Source organism: Hypanus sabinus, chromosome 12, assembly GCF_030144855.1.
Source record: "Hypanus sabinus isolate sHypSab1 chromosome 12, sHypSab1.hap1, whole genome shotgun sequence".
Taxonomy (NCBI): Eukaryota; Metazoa; Chordata; class Chondrichthyes; order Myliobatiformes; family Dasyatidae; genus Hypanus; species Hypanus sabinus.
Genome location: NC_082717.1, coordinates 22,122,670 through 22,141,624, shown reverse-complemented (window position 1 = coordinate 22,141,624; position 18,955 = coordinate 22,122,670). Strand labels below are relative to the sequence as shown.

The 18,955-nt window shown below is 40.2% G+C and overlaps 1 protein-coding gene across 4 annotated transcripts in view; it reads left to right on the top strand.

Moving 5' to 3' along the window:
• mtr (5-methyltetrahydrofolate-homocysteine methyltransferase) overlaps positions 1–18,893 on the top strand; it is an 87,857-nt gene extending 68,964 nt beyond the window's left edge. For 2 of the 4 annotated variants that reach the window (XM_059985656.1, XM_059985659.1), the window contains 7 exons: positions 1,218–1,293; positions 1,702–1,857; positions 2,950–3,146; positions 3,967–4,167; positions 14,128–14,320; positions 14,639–14,751; positions 16,613–18,893. In XM_059985656.1, coding sequence (XP_059841639.1) covers positions 1,218–1,293; positions 1,702–1,857; positions 2,950–3,146; positions 3,967–4,167; positions 14,128–14,320; positions 14,639–14,751; positions 16,613–16,702 — 1,026 coding nt within the window. In that variant the 3' untranslated portion in view covers positions 16,703–18,893. Of the gene's footprint in view, positions 1–1,217; positions 1,294–1,701; positions 1,858–2,949; positions 3,147–3,966; positions 4,168–14,127; positions 14,321–14,638; positions 14,752–16,612 lie in introns of those variants that run through there. The other 2 variants (XM_059985657.1, XM_059985658.1) reach the window with 2 other exon arrangements.
• Positions 18,894–18,955: the final 62 nt, after the last annotated feature.

Below are 18,955 nucleotides of genomic sequence, written 5' to 3'. Positions count from 1 at the left end.
TCCCAAGGATAGCAAGGATAAGTTAAGTCACTACAACCCCAGTGAGACCTATGCCACGGATAATAGAAATCAATGGCAAAAGATTAAAAGGCATTGTTGGTGGGTGATCTTGTCTGACTACTTTGAATGAGAATTTTTTTATATTGAAGATGCAGCTAAGCATATGTATAAATTTGATATGGTCTGTAAGGCATTTTACAAGGTTTCTGTGTGCTGTTTCCCCAGGGATGAAGGAGGCAGTTGATCTTATACAAGTATACTTATGGAGAGACACAGATAGGATAGGCAGTGGTAAACTTCTCCCCTATAGTGGAAGTGTTTATAACCAGTAGAGACGGGTTTAAGATGACAAGTAAGAGGTTTAGAACAGATATAAGAAAGACTTATTTTTAACCCCAAGGGTGGTTGTTATTTACAATCCCTGCATGAGAAGGTTGAGTGAACGAGGCCTTTTCTCCTTGGAGCAACGTAGAATGAGAGGTGACCTTACAGAGGTGTATAAGCTGATGAGAGGCATTGACTGTGTGGATAGTCAAGGGCTTTTTCCCAGGGCTGAAATGGCTAACATGAGAGGATACAGATTTAAGGTGCTTGGAAGTAGGTACAGAGGAGATGTTGGGTGTAAGTTTTTTACGCAGAGAATGGTGAGTGCGTGGAATGGACTGCTGGCAATGGTGGTGGAGTTGGATACAATAGGGTCTTTTAAGAGACTCCTGAATGGGTACATGGAGCTCTGATAAATAGAGGGCAATGGGTAACCGGAAGTAATTTCTAAATAAGTACATGTTTGGCACAGCACTGTGGGCCGAAGGGCCTGTATTGTGCTGTAGGTTTTCTATGTTTCTAAGGTGATAGAGGTGAAGACTCACAGCATTTGAGTTTCTAGATGAGGATTTAAATCAGTAAGGCATATCTAATACTGGTAGATAAGATCAGTATAGGTGGGTATTTGAGGTGAACTGAAAGGCCTGTTTCTGTAATACCGCTCTGTAAAATAATTCTTTCAGACTCAAAATAACTGAGGAGTCCAAATTAAAACAATTACACTTTGCCTGATGAAAGAGCAAGCTGACGAACCAAGCAACCGTTCCTTTCTCTCATTTCCTTTTTATATTCTCACAAGTGACAATTCCGATCCAAGGATACAATTGCGTTCATTTAGTCTGTGATGTGGATGGGTTGCCTGTTTACTGATTGGGAATCTTAACCTTTTTCAGGAGAGAAAATACTTAACTTTAGAGCAAGCCAGGAAGCAAGCATTTCACATCGACTGGCTCTCCTATCCTAAACCAGGTCAGTAACAGAATTTGGGTATAATGACCTACAGGTCACTCCTGCTGAAATTAAGAATTCTTTTGTTCAGTATGCCTCTCAACTCATTTTTCTACTTCCCTGCTCCCAGACTCCTCCCATCACCAAAACCAAAATTTGAAAGTGGACGCTCTTGCACTCTTCCCTTGCCAGCTGGTTGTGCTCAGCTGAGAGCTCTTTCATGTGTATAATACATGGATACAAGATGCTGTGTATTCTTACTGTGAAGGTGATAAGCGTGTGGGTGGTTTTAGATAAATATGTTTGACAGTACCAGCTAGCGTGTTGTGAATGTTCATTAAGAGACTGATGGAGAACACATTCAAATTTTATAAATCTTGCAGTTGTTGGCCCTCTTAAAGTAATTATAATCATTTTGTTCTTTTGCAGTAAAGCCAATGTTCATTGGCACCCAATCCTTTAATGAGTATGACCTATGGAGACTGACAAGCTACATTGATTGGAAACCTTTCTTCGATGTTTGGCAACTGAAAGGGAAGTACCCAAATCGGGGATTTCCTAAAATCTTTAAAGACAAAACAGTGGGTTAGTACCAATTAAGTGACTCTTCAAATTAATTAAGACTTGAGATTAAAGTTGCATTCTTCATATTTCTTTAATATTGTCTCGTGTGCTGGTGTGTTTGGATGGCTGTTAGTTGGGCCGTTTGAAGGCCATATCAATCTGTGTTAATAATATGAAAGGTAACCTTAGTCTGGTTCCTTAAGGTTGTTATAGCCAGAGTTGGTAATGGGGACAAGCTCCCACTACCTATTAAATGCTCCCAATGGTGTGCATCTCAAATCGCCTCTGACGGCTAACTCTAGCTCCTGGCATTCACGTGTGGCTTAGCAACTACGTCTGGCAGATCTGTTTTTATTGCCAGGAGAAGGGACAAAGGCAAGTTGCTGGCACCTTAAAACCAGTAGTTTTATGCAGATGGGGCTCGACAAGCCATGGTTGGCATGTCATCTAAGAAAAGGAAAACTAATCGCAAACCTTGACTGCCTTGCGACTATACTCACTCAAGGGGTAGGCTTCGGGAGTAAACCCTGAGGAAAAATTCAGAGCTGGACTCTGTAAGGCTGCCCGTGTTGAGTTCATTACAAACTGACAACTCCTGTGACGCCGCTGGTGTTGTTCCTTTGCAACAGCTATGTGGAGAGGGGGAGCCTGCTGCACAGGCAACAGCTTACCCTCTATATCATACTGCCCTGACTTGCATATCACGTAGACAGCTGGGATGTAATAATCATGGTTGACCCCAACCAATGGAGGGCCTCAACCTTTGTGATTTTTCTTTTTAATACTGATTTTGCTTTTCTTGAATCCACTGGTCATTACAGACATTGTCAAGATTAGACCAAAGGCTGTCAGACACAGATAAGGAAATGTGATGTCTGACTTGCACCCTGCCTCGGAACTCTAACCTTCTCGTAGAATAAAAGACACGGAGGCAAAGCTGGATCATTCAGCTCATTGAGTCTGCTGTGCTGTTCAACCATAGTTGATCTTTCCTCTCAACTCCATTCTCCTGCCTTCTTCTCCATGTAATGTTTGACACTTTACTAATCAATAACCTATCAATCTCCATTTTAAATACACCCAATAACTATAATATAACCTGATAACCCGTAGGTGAAGAAGCCAAGAAGCTTTTTCAAGATGCACAGAATATGATGAACAAACTGATCGAAGAGAAGAAGTTGAAGGCCAGAGGAATTATAGGGTTCTGGCCAGCTCAGAGTGTTGGGGATGACATATACTTGTTTAAAGAGGATAATTTCCCTCGCAAAGGTGAACCTGTGGCAAAGTTTTATGGCTTACGACAACAGGTATGACTTTGTCTTTACAGTTGAAAATAACTCCTCAATTAAATACACTTCCCCTGTTTGGTACAAAGGCATACGGACCTGCTACATTTAAATGCAGTTCCTTATTTGTGCTACAGTAGCTGAGAACTTACTCAGTTTTGTCACTGGTTTACCCAGAGAAGGTAAAAATTGGCCTCTGCCTTTGAAATGTTAGTCTTGTATTTGGAAGGTAATGTTCTATTCAAGATTCTAATATTTTTAATCTTTAAAACTCAATCTGTTAGTTTTTAGATCTCATGTTTACTTTAATTTATATTTCATCAGCTCATATTCTAGTTTCTGAACAGGAAGTTGTGGGGGGAGGCTTTTTTTTCATATTGCACCTCACACTAAGCTTAGGCATTAGTTGCTGAGGATGGATGCCATTTGGTTCTGGTTACATTTTAATAGTTTTCTTTATTAATAATTAAATGGTGCAATCAAGGATGCAATCTAAAAAGATCCGGTTTCAAGACAGATCCTTATGCTTCAAGCCTAAGGAGAATAGGAGTATTTGTACAAAATATTAATATGTTTATTACTTGGACTTAGCAAAAATTGAAATGGAGTAATGGCAATCTGGATGTTTGCAAGTACAAAACAATGCATTAATAGAGAGGAAGCATTGGATGAACATTGTGTTTGTGAGCAGTTCTCCAATTACAGTGGGTGGATACAGAATTTTCAACAGGACTTCGGTCCTGTAGACAGTTCTACTTCTGGTAGACAAATACTATTTTCGTAATTGTTGTACATGATGTGTTTGCTAATAAATATACATACTGTTTTGTATGTCCTCCAGGCAGAAAAAGACTCCTTTAGTACAGAAAAGTACTGCTGTATTTCCGACTTCATTGCACCCAGGGACTCGGATGTGCCAGATTACATCGGCATGTTTGCGGTTGCGTGCTTTGGTGCTGAGTTGCTGAGCAAACAGTACGAAAAGGAGGGTGATGACTACAGCAGCATAATGGTGAAAGCTCTGGCCGACAGACTGGCTGAAGTGAGGCTCATAACTGAATAACTATAATATTTAACCTTTAGTGATTGTAATATAAAAGAGGCTTAATTTTTACTAAGATTTTCAAATTGTATCTGATAGTGGCAGGATAACAAGGCAATGTTTAGCTGTTTTTTTTTTCATTAAAAGTGTATTGAACTTCAAAGTAATTTGGCAACACAAAGGAAAGCTTCTGTTATTCCAAAAACAGCTCTATTGATTTTCAAAGTAAGATTAACTAATATTTCCCAAAGAGAACTGAACTGGTGTTTGATGCTGAGAATTGTTCGCTGCCATTTTATAAGGAGTAATGTCATTACTATGTAGAGAATAGATATCCATAAAGAACAGGCAAGAGTAAGAGATAGTTGGAATCCTTTAAACAAGTTGCTTATCCAATATTTTACAACACCGGTAAACAATATACCAGTTATTGCTGTTGTATTTCCAATCAGGACAAAGTTTAGTGAGTAGAATGACTGAAGAAATCATTGTACTCATTACATACATACAGTGGCATGCAAAAGTTTGGGCACCCCGGTCAAAATTTCTGTTACTGTGAATAGCTAAGTGAGTAAAAGGTGACCTGATTTCCAAAAGGCAGAATGTTAAAGATGACACATTTCTTTAATATTTTAAGCAAGATTACTTTTTTATTTCCATCTTTTACAGTTTCAAAATAACAAAAAATGTAAAGGGCCCGAAGCAAAAGTTTGAGCACCCTGCATGGTACTTTGTAACACCCCCTTTGGCAAGTATCACAGCTTGGAAATGCTTTCTGTAGCCAGCTAAGAGGCTTTCAATTCTTGGGGGATTTTCACCCATTCTTCCTTGCAAAAGGCTTCTAGTTCTGTGAGATTCTTGGGCAGTCTTGCATGCACTGCTCTTTTGAGGTCGATCCACAGATTTTCGATGATGTTTCGGTCGGGGGACTGTGAGGGACCTGGCAAAACCTTCAGCTTGAGGTAGTCCATTGTGGATTTTGAGGTGTGTTTAGGATCATTATCCTGTTGTAGAAGCCATCCTCTTTTCATCTTCAGCATTTTTTTTACGAACAGTGTGATGTTTATTTCTAGAATTTGCTGGTATTTAATTGAATTCATTCTTCCCCATTCCAGTGAAATGTTCCCCGTGCCACTGGCTGCAATACAAGCCCACAGCATGATCGATCCACCCCCATGCTTAACAGTTGGAGAGGTGTTCTTTTCATGAAATTCTGCACCCTTTTTTCTCCAAACATACCTTTGCTCATTGCAGCCAGAAAGTTCTATTTGAACTTCATCAGTCCACAGGACTTGTTTCCAAAATGCATCAGGTTTGTTTATATGTTCCTTTGCAAACTTCTGAGGCTGAATTTTATGGTGAGGATGCAGGAAAGATTTTCTTCTGATGACTCTTCCATGAAGGTCGTATTTGTGCAGGTGTCGCTGCACAGTAGAATAGTGCACCACCACACCAGAGTCTGCTAAATCTTCCTGAAGGTCTTTTGCAGTCAAACAGGGGTTTTGATTTGCCTTTCTAGCAATCCTACAAGCAGTCTCTCAAAGTTTTCGTGGTCTTCTAGACCTTAACTTGACCTCCACCGTTCCTGTTAAATGCCATTTCTTAATTACATTACGAACTGAGGAAACAGCTACCTGAAAATGCTTTGCTATCTTCTTATAGCCTTCTCCTGCTTTGTGGGCATCATTTATTTTAATTTTCAGAGTTCTAGGCAGATGCTTAGAGGTGCCCATGGCTGCTGATTGTTGGGTCAAGGTTTGAGGAGTCGAGGTATTTATAAAGCTTTGAAATTTACATCACCTGGCCTTTCCTAACGATGACTGTGAATAAGCCATAGCCCTAAGAAGCTAATTAAGGTCTGAGACCTTGGTAAAAGTTATCTGAGGGCTCAAATCTCTTGGGAGTGCTCAAACTCCTGCATGGTGCTCCTTTTTTTCCACTCTAAAATTGTACAAAACAAAAGTAATACACTAATCTTGCTTAAAATGTTGAGAAAAATGTTTCATGTTTAACTTTATGACTTTTGGAGATCAGTTCATCGCTTAACTATTTGTGGTGGTGGCATCCATTGATCTCGAGAGACCACGGATCTGCGCCTGGAGTTTCCAGGGCGCAGGCCTGGGCAGGGTTGTATGGGAGACCGGCAGTTGCCCAAGCTGCATGCCTTCCCCTCTCCATGCCACCGATGTTGTCCAAGGGAAGGGCACTGGGACTCGTGCAGCTTGGCACCGGTGACATTGCAGAGCAATGTGTTATTAAGTGCCTTGCTCAAGGACACAAACACGCTGCCTCAGCTGAGGCTTGAACCAGTGACCTTCAGTTTACTAGTCTGTTGCCTTGCCCACTAGGCCATGCGCCAACATTGCTTAACTATTCACAGTAACACTGTAGCAAAGTGTATAAAATAGGTACAGGCAAATCGTTTGAAATTTCTTTGTGCCAGTGTGGGCCTAGTAGTAGTGCTTGCATTTTTGACCCATCTGTTTTGGAGAGGATTTCTATTAATAAAGGGGCTGCAGAGAAGGGTTTGGCATTGGATTCCTGAACCACTGAAGGGAAAGTTGAGAGAGAATGTAGGTGAAAGTTATGAATAGCTGGAAGTTTTTTGCCATCTGCAGAGTACAATTTCAATAGGGCCTATACAGCAAATGGAAGTGCACTGATTATTGTGGAACAGACATCGGAGTTCAAGTGCATAGTTTTCTGAAAGCAGCCACACAAGTAGTCAGACTGGTGAAGAAGGTGTTTAGTGTGCTTTAGTTTACTTTACTTTACTTTACTTCATCAGTCAGGGCATCGTGTGTGGAGGCGGGGATATCATGTTGCAATTGTATAAATTATTGGCGACAGGCCAGACTTGGAACATGGTGTAAATTTTGGTCGTCCTGACACCAGAAAGATGTGGTTGAACTGGAAGAGTGCAGAAAGGATGATTGAAGATGTTGCCATGTTTATAAGGAGTTATAAGGAGAGGTTATAAGGAGAGGTTGGCCAGGCTAGCTCTTCATTCCCTGGACCCATGAGAATGAAGGGTAATATCTTGAGGGATATGGATTAGGTGGACGGTCAGTCTTTTTCCCAGAGCTGGAGAGTCCAAAACTGGAGGGCATATTACAGGAGTTTTAAAAGAGACCTGCGAGGTAACTCCTGTACACAGAGGGTAGTGATTATCTGGCATGAGCTGTGAGAGGAAATGGTCGAGGTGGGTACAATTGTAGGAGGCATTTGTATATTTATATGGAGGGGAGAGGCTTGGAAATCTATGAGCTGAACACAGGCAACTGAGATGAACAGGAAGTGTATTGTGGCTAGTATAGACCACTTGGGCAGAAGGACCTGCTTCTGTGCTGTATAATCCTATAATTCTACAAAAAAATATATTTTCAAATTTAAATCAAGGTAGAGCTTCTTCTTAGAAATGATAAGAGCACCAGAGAATTGGCCCAGAAGTGTATCATTTGGAAAAAAATGGTCTGTAATTCAATATGATCAGGACTGGAGAGAATTATTTGGGTTAGGATTTATGAGCACTTGGAAAACCACGGCCTAATTAGGGAGAGCGAGCATGACTTTCTGGCTTTGTAACTTGATTGAGTTTTTTGATGAGGTGATTGAAGAAGTTGGAGCTGTTGATGTTGTCCACGTGGATTTTAGTAAGGTGCTTGACAAGGCTCCTCATGGGAGGGTCATCCAGAAGATTAAGATGCATGCGATCCATGGTGAATTGACTGTTTGGGTTCAGAACTGGCTTGTGCATTGAAGACAGAGGGTGGTGGTCAAAGGGATTTATTCCACCTGGAGGTCTGTGACTAGTGGTGGTCTGCAGAGATTTGTACTGGGACCTTTGCTGTTTGTGATCGAAACAATTGATCTGGACAAAAATGTAGATGCAGGTGATATGAACATTTGTGGTGGTGTGTATAGCTTAGAAGACTGGGTTATGGATCAGTTGGTGATATGGGCAGAAAAATGGCAGATGTAGTTTAATCCGGCCAAATGTGAAGTGCTGCACATATCCTTAACAGTGTTGATGAGCAGAGGGATCTTCGGGTCCAAGTTCATAACTCCCTAAAAATGACAGGTTGATAGAGTGATTAAGAATGCATATGGTATGCTTGGAGTCCTGATGAAGGGTCTCAGCCTGGAACATCAACTGTTTGCTCTTTTCCATAGATGCGTCTGCCTGCTGAATTTTTCAAGCATTTTGTGTGTGTTGATATGGTATGCTCTTCTTTATTAGTATCAAGTTCAAAGGTCAGGAAGTTATGTCGCAGTTTTAGAGAATTCTAGTTAGGCCACATCAGGAATATTGCATGCAGTACTGGTCACCCCAATATAGGAAAGTTGTTGAGGCTTTGGCAAGGATGCAGAAAAGGTTTAACTAGATGTTGTATGGATTGTGCAATAACAAGAGGTTGGACAAACTTGGGTTTTCTCTTGAGCACTGGAGGCTGAAGGAAGATCTAATAGAGGTTTATAAGATTTTGAGGCATAGACAGACAGACAATGTCTCTTTTGTAATGTTGAAATGTATGATACCAGAGGGCATGCATTGAAGGTGAGAGGGGATCATTTCAAAGGCAATGTGAGGGGTAAACACGAGAATATCTACAGATGCTGGAAATCCAAAGCAACACACACAAGTTAGTAGAGGAACTCAGCAGGCCAGACAGCATCTATGAAAAAGACTAAACAGTCGACGTTTTGGGCCGAGACCCTTCTTCATGATCTGATGAAGAGTCTCAGCACAAAACATCATTGTGTGTATTGATGTAGGGGGCAAGTGGTGGGTACTGGAATGTGCTGCCTGGGGTGGTGGTAGAGACAGAAACATTAGAGTCTTTTGAGACACATTTAAATAGGCAGATAAATGTGAGGAAAATTGAAAGATATGGACATGAGGGGAAAAAAACACCAGACAGGGTACAAAACCAATAACTTCTTTTGGTTTGGCACAACACTGTGGGCCAAAGGGCCTTTCCTGTGCTGTACTGGTCTATGTTCTGTTTTAACACCACTCTGTATCAGTTCCACATCTTATATTAAAAAAAATTGATCATCTCTTTAAGTACATCCAATGATCTAGACGCCCAATGTTCTTTTGAGGTAAAGAATTTCAGAGGTTGAAAACCTGTGAGAAGAATTTCCTGCACAGCTCAAACTTAAGTAACTTTATACTTATCTTGTAACTATGTCATAGAAACATAGAAAACCTACAGCACAATACAGGTCCTTCAGCCCACAATGCTGTGCCAAACATGTATTTATTTAGAAATTACCTAGGGTCACCCATTGCCCTCTATTTATCTGAGCTCCATGTACCTATTCAGGAGTCTCTTAAAAGACCCTATCGTATCCAACTCCACCACCATTGCCGGCAGCCCTTTCCATGCACTCACCACTCTCTGCATTAAAAAAAACTTACCCCTGACATTTCTCTGTACCTACTTCCAAGCACCTTAAAACTGTGCCCTCTCATGTTAGCCATTTCAGCCCTGGGAAAAAACCCCTGACTATCCACACGATCAATGCTTCTTATCATCTTATACACCTCCATCAAGTCACAACTCATCCTCTGTGCTCCAAGGAGAAAAGGTCAAGTTCACTCAACATATTCTCATAAGGTATGTTCCCCATTCCAGGCAACATCCTTGTAAATCTCCTCTGCACCCTTTCTGTGGTTTCCACATCCTTCCTGTAGTGAGGTGACCGGAACTGAGCACAGTACTCCCAAGTGGGGTCTGACCAGGGTCTTATATACATTACCCCTCAGCCCTTAAACTCAATCCGACGGTTATTGAAGGCTAGTACACCGTAAGCCTTCCTAACCACACAGCAGCTTTGAATGTCCTATGGATTGGACCCCAAGATCCCTCTGATCCTCCACACTGCCAAGAGTTTTACCATTAATACTATATTCTGCCATCATTTTTGACCTACCAGAATAAACCACCTCACATTTACCTGGGTTGAATTTCATCTGCCACTTCTCAGCCCAGCTTTGCATCCTATCAATGTCCTGCTGTAACCTCTGACAGCCCTCCACACTATCCACAACACCCCCAACCTTTGTGTCATCAGCAAATTTACTAACCCATCCCTCCACTTCCTCATCCAGGTCATTTATAAAAATCACGAAGAGCAAGGGTCCCAGAACAGATCCCTGAGGCACACCACTGGTCACCGACCTCCCTGCAGAATATGATCCATTTACAACCACTCTTTGCCTTCTGTGGGCAAGCCAATTCTGGATCCATAAAGCAATGTCTCCCTCTATCCCATGCCTCCTTACTTCCTCAATAAGCCTTGCATGGGGTAGCTTATCAAATGCCTTGCTGAAATCCATATACACTACATCTACTGCTCTACCTTCATCAATGTGTTCAATGCACACATTGTTATGTTTATCCAAAGTTATCTGCAGACAGTTCAAGTACTGCAAGAGTTTTACCCAGAGCAAAATCAAGTTCCAGATAGTACTCTCTTTACCAGAAGACAAGTGGAGCCCTCAAACCCTCTTCATACAATAACCCCTTCATTCACCAAATCAATCTCCTGAACCTCCATTGTTCCTTCTCCAAGCCAGAACACTGTTTCTTAGAAAAGAAGCCCAAAACTGCTCACAATACTTCAAGTGCAGACTGACAAATGCCTTAGAAATAGCAACTTCACTCGTTTCTGCCCACTAACACACTTGCATTCTTTATTCGGCCTTTGACTTCCCTTGTCAGCCCGGTTGCCACATCCTCCCTTCAGAATATTTCTTCTTTGATATGTATCTATACTGCGCCTTCTAAAATTCCGCTGGAAGCACCAGCCATTGCTATTTAGCTATTATCCCTGCTGGTGTCCCCTTCCAACTTTGACCAGCTCCCATCTCATGCCTCTGTAATTCCCTTAACTCCACTGTAATACTGACACATCTGACATTAGCTTCTCCTTCTCAAATTGCAGGGTGAATTCTGACACATTATGATCACTGTCTACCAAGGGTTCCATTACCTTAAGCTCGCTAATCAAATCTTATTCATTACATAACACCCAATCCAAAACTGCCTTTTCCCTTGTGTATTCAACCACAGGTTACTCTAAAAGCCCACAATGCAGGCATTCTAGAAATTCTCCCTCTTCGTATCCAGCATCAACCTCATTTTCCCAATCTACCTGCATTATGAAATCCCCCATGACTATCATAACATTGGCCTTTTCTATCTCCATTGCAATTTCTACCCTTTGGCAATTTGTATATAACTCTCATCAGGGTCTTTTTATACCTGCAATTTCTTAACTCTACAACTTCTGAACATTGTCACCTCTCTTTGGATTTCATTTCATTTTTTAACCAACAGAGGCATTCCATACCCTCTGCCTACTTGCCTGTTCTTTCAATATAATGTGTATCCTTAGATGTTAAGCGCCCAACTGTGATCTTCTGTCAGCCACGACCCAGTGATGCCCACAATTTCATTCCTGCCAATCTCTAACTGTGCTACAAGATCATCTACCTTATTCTTATGCTGCATGCATTCAAATGTATTCACCCTTTTTGATTGTGCCCCAACTCCTGCTCATCCCTCTGACTGCAATTTTGTTCTATCATCTGCCTGCTTTTCCTCACAGTCTCACCGCACACTGCATTGAATTGTATACCAACTGCTCATCACTCTGGTTCCCATCCCCTTCAAGAATCAGAGAAGAAGCTTGCTCACTGAACCTTGCGGAGAACGCATTTCAACCTCCCCGTACTTTACATCTGATAGTCAGATGCTCCTCTTGTTCGTGATAAGTAGTAGAAATTTCTTAACATCTATCCTGTCTTAACCCATTTAACATCTTTTACTTTTCAATCTGATCACCCCGCATAGTTCTACACTCTGGCATAGGTAATTGGGATAATAACGTGAGGAACAAAAAAAAGTCTTAAACCTTTGTATCTGAAAGCAATCAGACCATCACAGCAGAGCATATGTCTTGTGATTTGGAAGAATTGTAGAGTAACATACAAGGTCATATTACATTAAGAGCGCAGCCTCAATTGGCAGGACATGAGGAAAATGTAATTGCATTTTGTTCTAAACAAAGTACCTTCTTATGAAAATTAAAAATAAAGTTATAATCACATGATGCATTGCTATCATATGATTATAACTAAAGTTATAGTCAGATTGAATTGCATTGCTTAAATAGTTGCATTATTAAACAGGCATAAATCACAGGACAGATGTAGGTCTGCAGATGAAAACTTAGTGAGTTACTCCATAACCAAGCTAAAACAACTCACACTCGCAAATTGCAAGCAGACAAATTACAAAAATATAAATTTCGCTCTTCAAAACACTGGAATGTCACAAATTTTCATATATTTTCATTTCCAAAAGACTTTAAAAAATTAACTATGTGCATGAATCCAAAAGCAGAGAAAAGAATCTAGAAGTGACATTGAAAACCTCTCTTGTTCAATAACTATTACAATTAACAGCTACATAATTTCCGTGCCTTGGTGTTGGAAGAAAATATCCTGTGGAAGAATATTGAATTTATATTTACATGGGGAGAATGTTTTAGAGCAAATCACTAATTGAATAAGATATTTTTCTTTAAGCATTCTCTTAAAAATTTTCCCTTCCAATTTTTGAAAGAATTTGATGCTGAGTAATTAAACATTTTCTTCAACTTGGTTACTTTGGAGAGGTTTGCTTAGCATTACATAGGTATACAAGATATTAAGTGGAATAGATAGAGTGGACAGCCAGCATTTCTTCTCCAGGGCACCACTGCTCAATACAAGAGGACATGGCTTTAAGGTAAGGGGAGGAAAGTTCAAGGGGGATATTAGAGGAAGGTTTTTTCTACTCAGAGGGTGGTTGGTGCATGGAATGCACTGCCTGAGTCAGTGGTGGAGGCAGATACTCTAGTGAAATTCAAGAGACTACTAGACAGGTAAATAGAGGAATTCAAGGTGGAGGGTTATATGGGGGGGCAGGGGTTAAGGGTTGGCAAAACATTGTGGGCCGAATAGCCTGTACTGTGCTGTATTGTTCTTTGTATTACTAAGATGCAGAATGAAATCCAAATTTTGACAGAGCTCTCCCTGGAATTCTTTGAAAATTAATTTCTTAAAACATTCAACAAATAAACTACTCTGGAGTTTAATTTCAATAGTTTGGGCTGGATTCAGGGTGTGAAAGGGCTTTTTACAGAGCGACTGCCCTGCTTAATCTGCACCCTGATTGTTTCTATCAATCATAGTTACAGATAAGTTCATACGTAAGCTGTAGACAGCTATTTACTTTGCATATTTAGCATCATCTATGCTTCTTGCCAAGCCAAGACTATATTCGCTCTTGAAAAGAAAGGTGTAATTAAATTGCAACCTTTGTTCATGGGTGTGTCCCAAAATCACAAAAACAGATTCTGTCATTGTAATAACTTAAAATACCAGATCTGTCAATTTTATTGTCATTAATATGAACATGCTTTATATATGAGTAATAAGCATCAGAAATGGGAAGAAAAGTACTTTACCTAAAAGCGTTGGAAGTATCTTCTGTGGGCTACATTGCATTGCACATTCAACACCTGTTACCCCTTCCCTGCTACCACAATAGATTGTGTTGCTCTCAAAGTATGTAAATTATGGTATTGCTGACTTGGTCTGTCGACATCTTGTGACAAATATATCACACTTTTCCAGGCATAAAATGTGTTTCACGTTACTGATGCCTAGGCTAAAGTCAGTGGGCCAAATGGCTTTCCATATTATAAGCAGAAATGTGTATTAATACCTCTAACTGGTTTTGTACTTGTTCACGGTTAAGAGCAATGGGTTGAAAACAGGATAAGGAAGGCTCTGTCAAATGATCTTATTTACCATGTAGTAAGATAAATATTGAGACTTGTTGCTTGATCACAGTATTTTTTGGTTGAAGTTTTCAGAAGTTTTTATTTCTCAATCCCAAGGCCTTTGCTGAAGAAATGCATGCAAGAGTCCGTAAGGAATTTTGGGGCTATTCTCCTGATGAGAACCTCACTGTTGCAGATTTGCATCGAATCAAGTATGTGGGAATCCGCCCGGCTCCAGGGTACCCAATCCAGCCGGATCACACTGAAAAGATAACAATGTGGAAGCTGGCTGAAGTTGAGGAGAGCACAGGTGAGACTCTTCCAAAAATATATTGTTCACCAGGAATTGATTTGGTGGTTTAAGAATTCTTGCATACAAGAACAACTTTATAGATTGATGGAAATTTTTGGGTTCTCAATTGTTGATGCCTATGACGATGTCCTCCTTCCTCAAATTATAGCTTAACTTGAGCTTTATTTTTCAGAAACAAAATATTGCCAATTAGATGAAAAATAATTAATTAGTTCTGTACATTTACTTTAAAATTTAGCGCATTTTAAGATTGAGTATTGAGGTTTCTCCTTCTGGACACCAGCCTGAGAGGATTTCTCTTTACTTTCAATGTAGGCATTGCGATGACTGAATCCTTGGCCATGACTCCTGCAGCTGCAGTCTCGGGGCTTTACTTTTCCAATCCGGAGGCTACATATTTTGCAGTGGGAAAAATTACAAAGGATCAGGTAGATTGCAAATTTGTACAGCAGGCTTATTAGAGAACTGCTTCGTCCATAGGAAATGAGAAACAAAGCTCAAGTACGTTGAATTTGAAGGTAGAATACTGGGTTAACGACAGCATTCTTGGGTGCATGGAAGATCCAAGGGATCTTGGAGTGCATGTTCATAGATCGCTCAAAGTTGCCATGCAAATTGGTAGTCGTTAAGAAGGCATATGGTGTATTAGCCTTCATCAGTAGTTGAGTTCAAGAGCCACCAAGTAATGTTGCAACTCTAAAATTCTAATTAGACCACACTTTGAATGTTATGTTCATTTCTGGTAGCCTCATTATAGAAAGGACATCAGAATCAGTTTAATATCACTGGCATATATTGTGGAATTTATTAACTGTTCAGCAGCAGTACAATGAAATGCATGATAAATAGAGAGAAAAAACTGAGTTACATTAAGTATATGTATGTTTGTTAAATAGTTAAAATAAATAATGCAAAATAACAAATAAAAAAAGTAGTGAGGTAGTGTTCATGGGTTCAGTGTCTATTTATAAATCAAATGGCAATGGGGAAGAAGATCGAGAGGGTACAAAGAAGGTTTACTTGGATGCTGCCTGGATTAGAGAGTATATGAGGATAGGTTGAGTGAGCTAGGACTTTTCAGTCTGAAGAGGAAGGCGAGAGGTGACTTGATAGAGGTGTACAAGATGATAAGGTGCACAGATCAAATGCATGGCCAGACTTTCCCCGGAGCAGAATTGGCTAATATGAGGGGGCATAATAGTAAGATAACTGGAGGAAAGTACAGGGAGGATGTCAAAGGTAATTTTTTGTTTTAAAAAAAAAGCAGTGGTGGGGGTATGGAATGCCTTGCCAGGAGTGAGGGTTGAGCCAGATACATTAGAGCATTTAAGAAACTCTTAGATAGGCACATGGATGATGGAAAAATAAAAGGCTATGTAGGAAGGTAGGGTTAGATTGATTTCAGAGCAGGTTAAAAGGACAGCCCAACATCCTATGCCAAAGGGCTGTGCTGTAATGTTCTATGTTCTAAATATTGGAATCTTTCTCTCATCATTGCGAGATACGGGGCCAGTTAATTAAAATAGAAATGTCTTGAAGTTACCTTTTGTCAGAAATTTTCTACTGTAAGGTTACATGGGTGAGATCATTAGAAGTACTTAAAGTGGCAGGGGATAATTTTTGAACTATTAGTGAATTAATGGTTTATAGGGAACTGGAACAGAAGAGGAATTGAGATGAGTTTAATTCAGTTAGATCATGTAGAATGGTTTATTGTTTTCATATGTGCTGAGCATGTGTATGGATATGTAAGATTTTGCAGACTCTGCATGTATATGTTGGGTAGACTTGAGTGGCCTGAAGATTTTTTCAGTTTTTAGCTTTTGTGTTCAAATTTATTCCACTATTTATAATAGCTAAACAAATGAGAGTTAATTAAGTCTCTCAGAAAATGTTGTAAGATTTCTCCAGAGTTGATTCTGATGCGTTATTGTTTAGTTTGCCTTGTTGTGTCCACACTGGTTTCTGTGGTTCCCTACATTATTAATAGTGATGTTATATGAGCAAAACACCTTGTTCACGTCACCATAACAAGTGCCTTCAGGATGTTATGCTTCAGTTTTTTTTAAACTCATCTAAACTGCAGCATATACAAGCTGAACCTGTCCACACACCCTTTCCAAATATGATTCCAGGAAAACTTCAGTTTACATACTCTGAGCTACCCTGTTGGCGATTTAGATTTTAGAACTGCAGTGTTCAAATTTGCCATTTCTAAATGTGCAAGTCAATATTTACATCAGGTTACATTTATTCTGTTTTGAAATTAATGTGTGATTTTGATTTCAGGTTGAAGATTATGCCACCAGAAAGCAAATGAAAGTAGAGGATGTAGAGAAATGGCTTAGACCTATTTTGGGATATGATACAGATTCATGATACCTTCTGATGGTTTGTCTTGACTGAGCACAATTTGCTAAGTTAATCATGAAGCCAGAGAATGTTGCAGATACTCAGCTGGCAAGAACTCAGCGTGGAGGGAAATAAACAGTCAATATTTTGGGCCAAGTCTCTTCATCCGGACTGGAAAGAAACCAGGCAGAACCCAGAATGGGAAAGTGGAGGAAGGGGAGTTGCACAAGGTGACTGGTGAGAGGGGAGACCAAATGACGGGGAAGGTGGATGCAGTGGGGGTGGGGGAAGGGGGAGATGATGCAAGTCTGTTGGGGTCATTTATCGCATGCATTGTTCCCACCTGTACATCGGTGAGTCCCAGTTCAATCTGTCATTCCTGCACCAATACAACTAGGGCCTCTTCTGCTATGATGAAGCTAAACACAGGCTGGAGGAGAAATACATCATATTTTGTTTGGGTTACTGCCAACCTGATGGCGTGAACATTGATTTCCCCAAGTTCCTGTAACCAGTCCACTCTATTTTACATGCCCACAGACAGACATACTTTATTGATCCCGAGGGAAATTGGGTTTTGTTACATTCGCACCAACCGAGAATAGTGTAGAATTATAGCAATATAAAACCATGACTAATTTAATAATAATAAGTTAAATCATGCCATGTGGAAATTAGTCCAGGACCAGCCTATTGGCTCAGGGTGTTTGACACTCTGAGGGAGGTGTTGTAAAGTTTGATGGCCACAGGCAGGAATGACTTCCTATGACACTCAGTGTTGCATCTCGGTGGAATGAGTCTCTGGCTGAATATTTCCCTATTCCCCTCCCTATTTCTGCATTTCCCCCATTTTGGTGATACTCTCTTCCCTTGTTCTCCCAACACATTATTCCCTTCAGCTTCCCTACCTCCTTCCCTACATTCCATGGTTCACTGTCCTCTATCATGTTCCTTCTACAGCTCTTCCACTTACCACCACACACCCCCATCACCTCCACACCACTTTATTATGGCTTCTGTCCCCTTCCTTTTCGGGTCCTGATGGAGAATTTCAGCCCAAAATGTCAATGGTTTATTTCCCTCCATCGATACTGCGTGACGCAGTTTCCCCAACATTGCTCAAGGTTTCCAGCAGCTGCAGAATATAGTTTCTTAGACATAGTCTTCCTCACCAATGGTGCTGACACTGTTAATGATGTTGCAAGGAAAAAGACTTTAGCACAGAAATTTGGAACAATGGTTCTGAACTTAGTGGAATTTTCATGAAACCTTAATATGTTTAAGAATGGAATTAAACAACATGGTAAGAATCTGCTTTATTTTCCCTTTCTCATTTGCACCCCCTCCCCCATGGACTATAATATTACCAACAGGTACTTCATCTTCAGAGATCAAGAAACAATCTACCAAGATGAAGGGGTGTGAGGAAAACTGAAATAAGTAGGTTATACTGCAGTTACAGTTTGAACTGCAAGTTGTGTTAGGTTTCTTATAATCTTTAGGTTAGAATTCTCTCTCTTTTAGGACAGGAACCTTAGTCAGTTTAAATTGCTAAGTGTGAATGATCCTTCAGGAGACCTAATTCATTTGCCAGAATGAGTGCTACCTTTGTGGCTCACTTTCTGAAACTCATCTAATTTGTCAGTACCTCCAGAATTCTATATGATAAGCTTATCCTCTGGGGAAAAAAGTAGAACCATTCAGCCAATAATCTTTCTCATTTAGTTCTTCTACCTCGGATTGGTATTGGTACGTATTCCTGAAATAGATCAGATTTTAAACAACAAAGACGGTCATTATGGTACTGGTTATGATTCTCCCAAATCAGCAGGGATGACTTTTGAATTGCTTTAGCTCAAAAGCAAAGAAGCATTTTGCTCATCATTTAATGTTCTACATGAAAGTGTGCCTCATTGTTGAAAGAACCAAGAATGGTGGGAGATGGGGAAACAATCATGGGAGACCTTCAAGATCCATCCAGTCACCAGGATTCTAAAGGACATCACTGCTTTGGTATTTGATACCCCTTCTGTGTATTAACAAAAGTATTGATGGGTCAAATTTCTGAAAAAATCTCCATTATGGTCCTCTGGGTGGAAAAAAAGAAATTTTTCCTCAGGTAGTTTCAAAACCTCTTAACTCCTTAAACCTATATACTTTTCTCCCCATGGTAGCTTCTTCCCATCTCTGAATTGTGTAACTGCAAGTGCAGCTAGCTTAATTTGAATGATAAATTTTTAACCAGCATCTGAGTCACCAACTTTAAAAAATTGTGAAAAT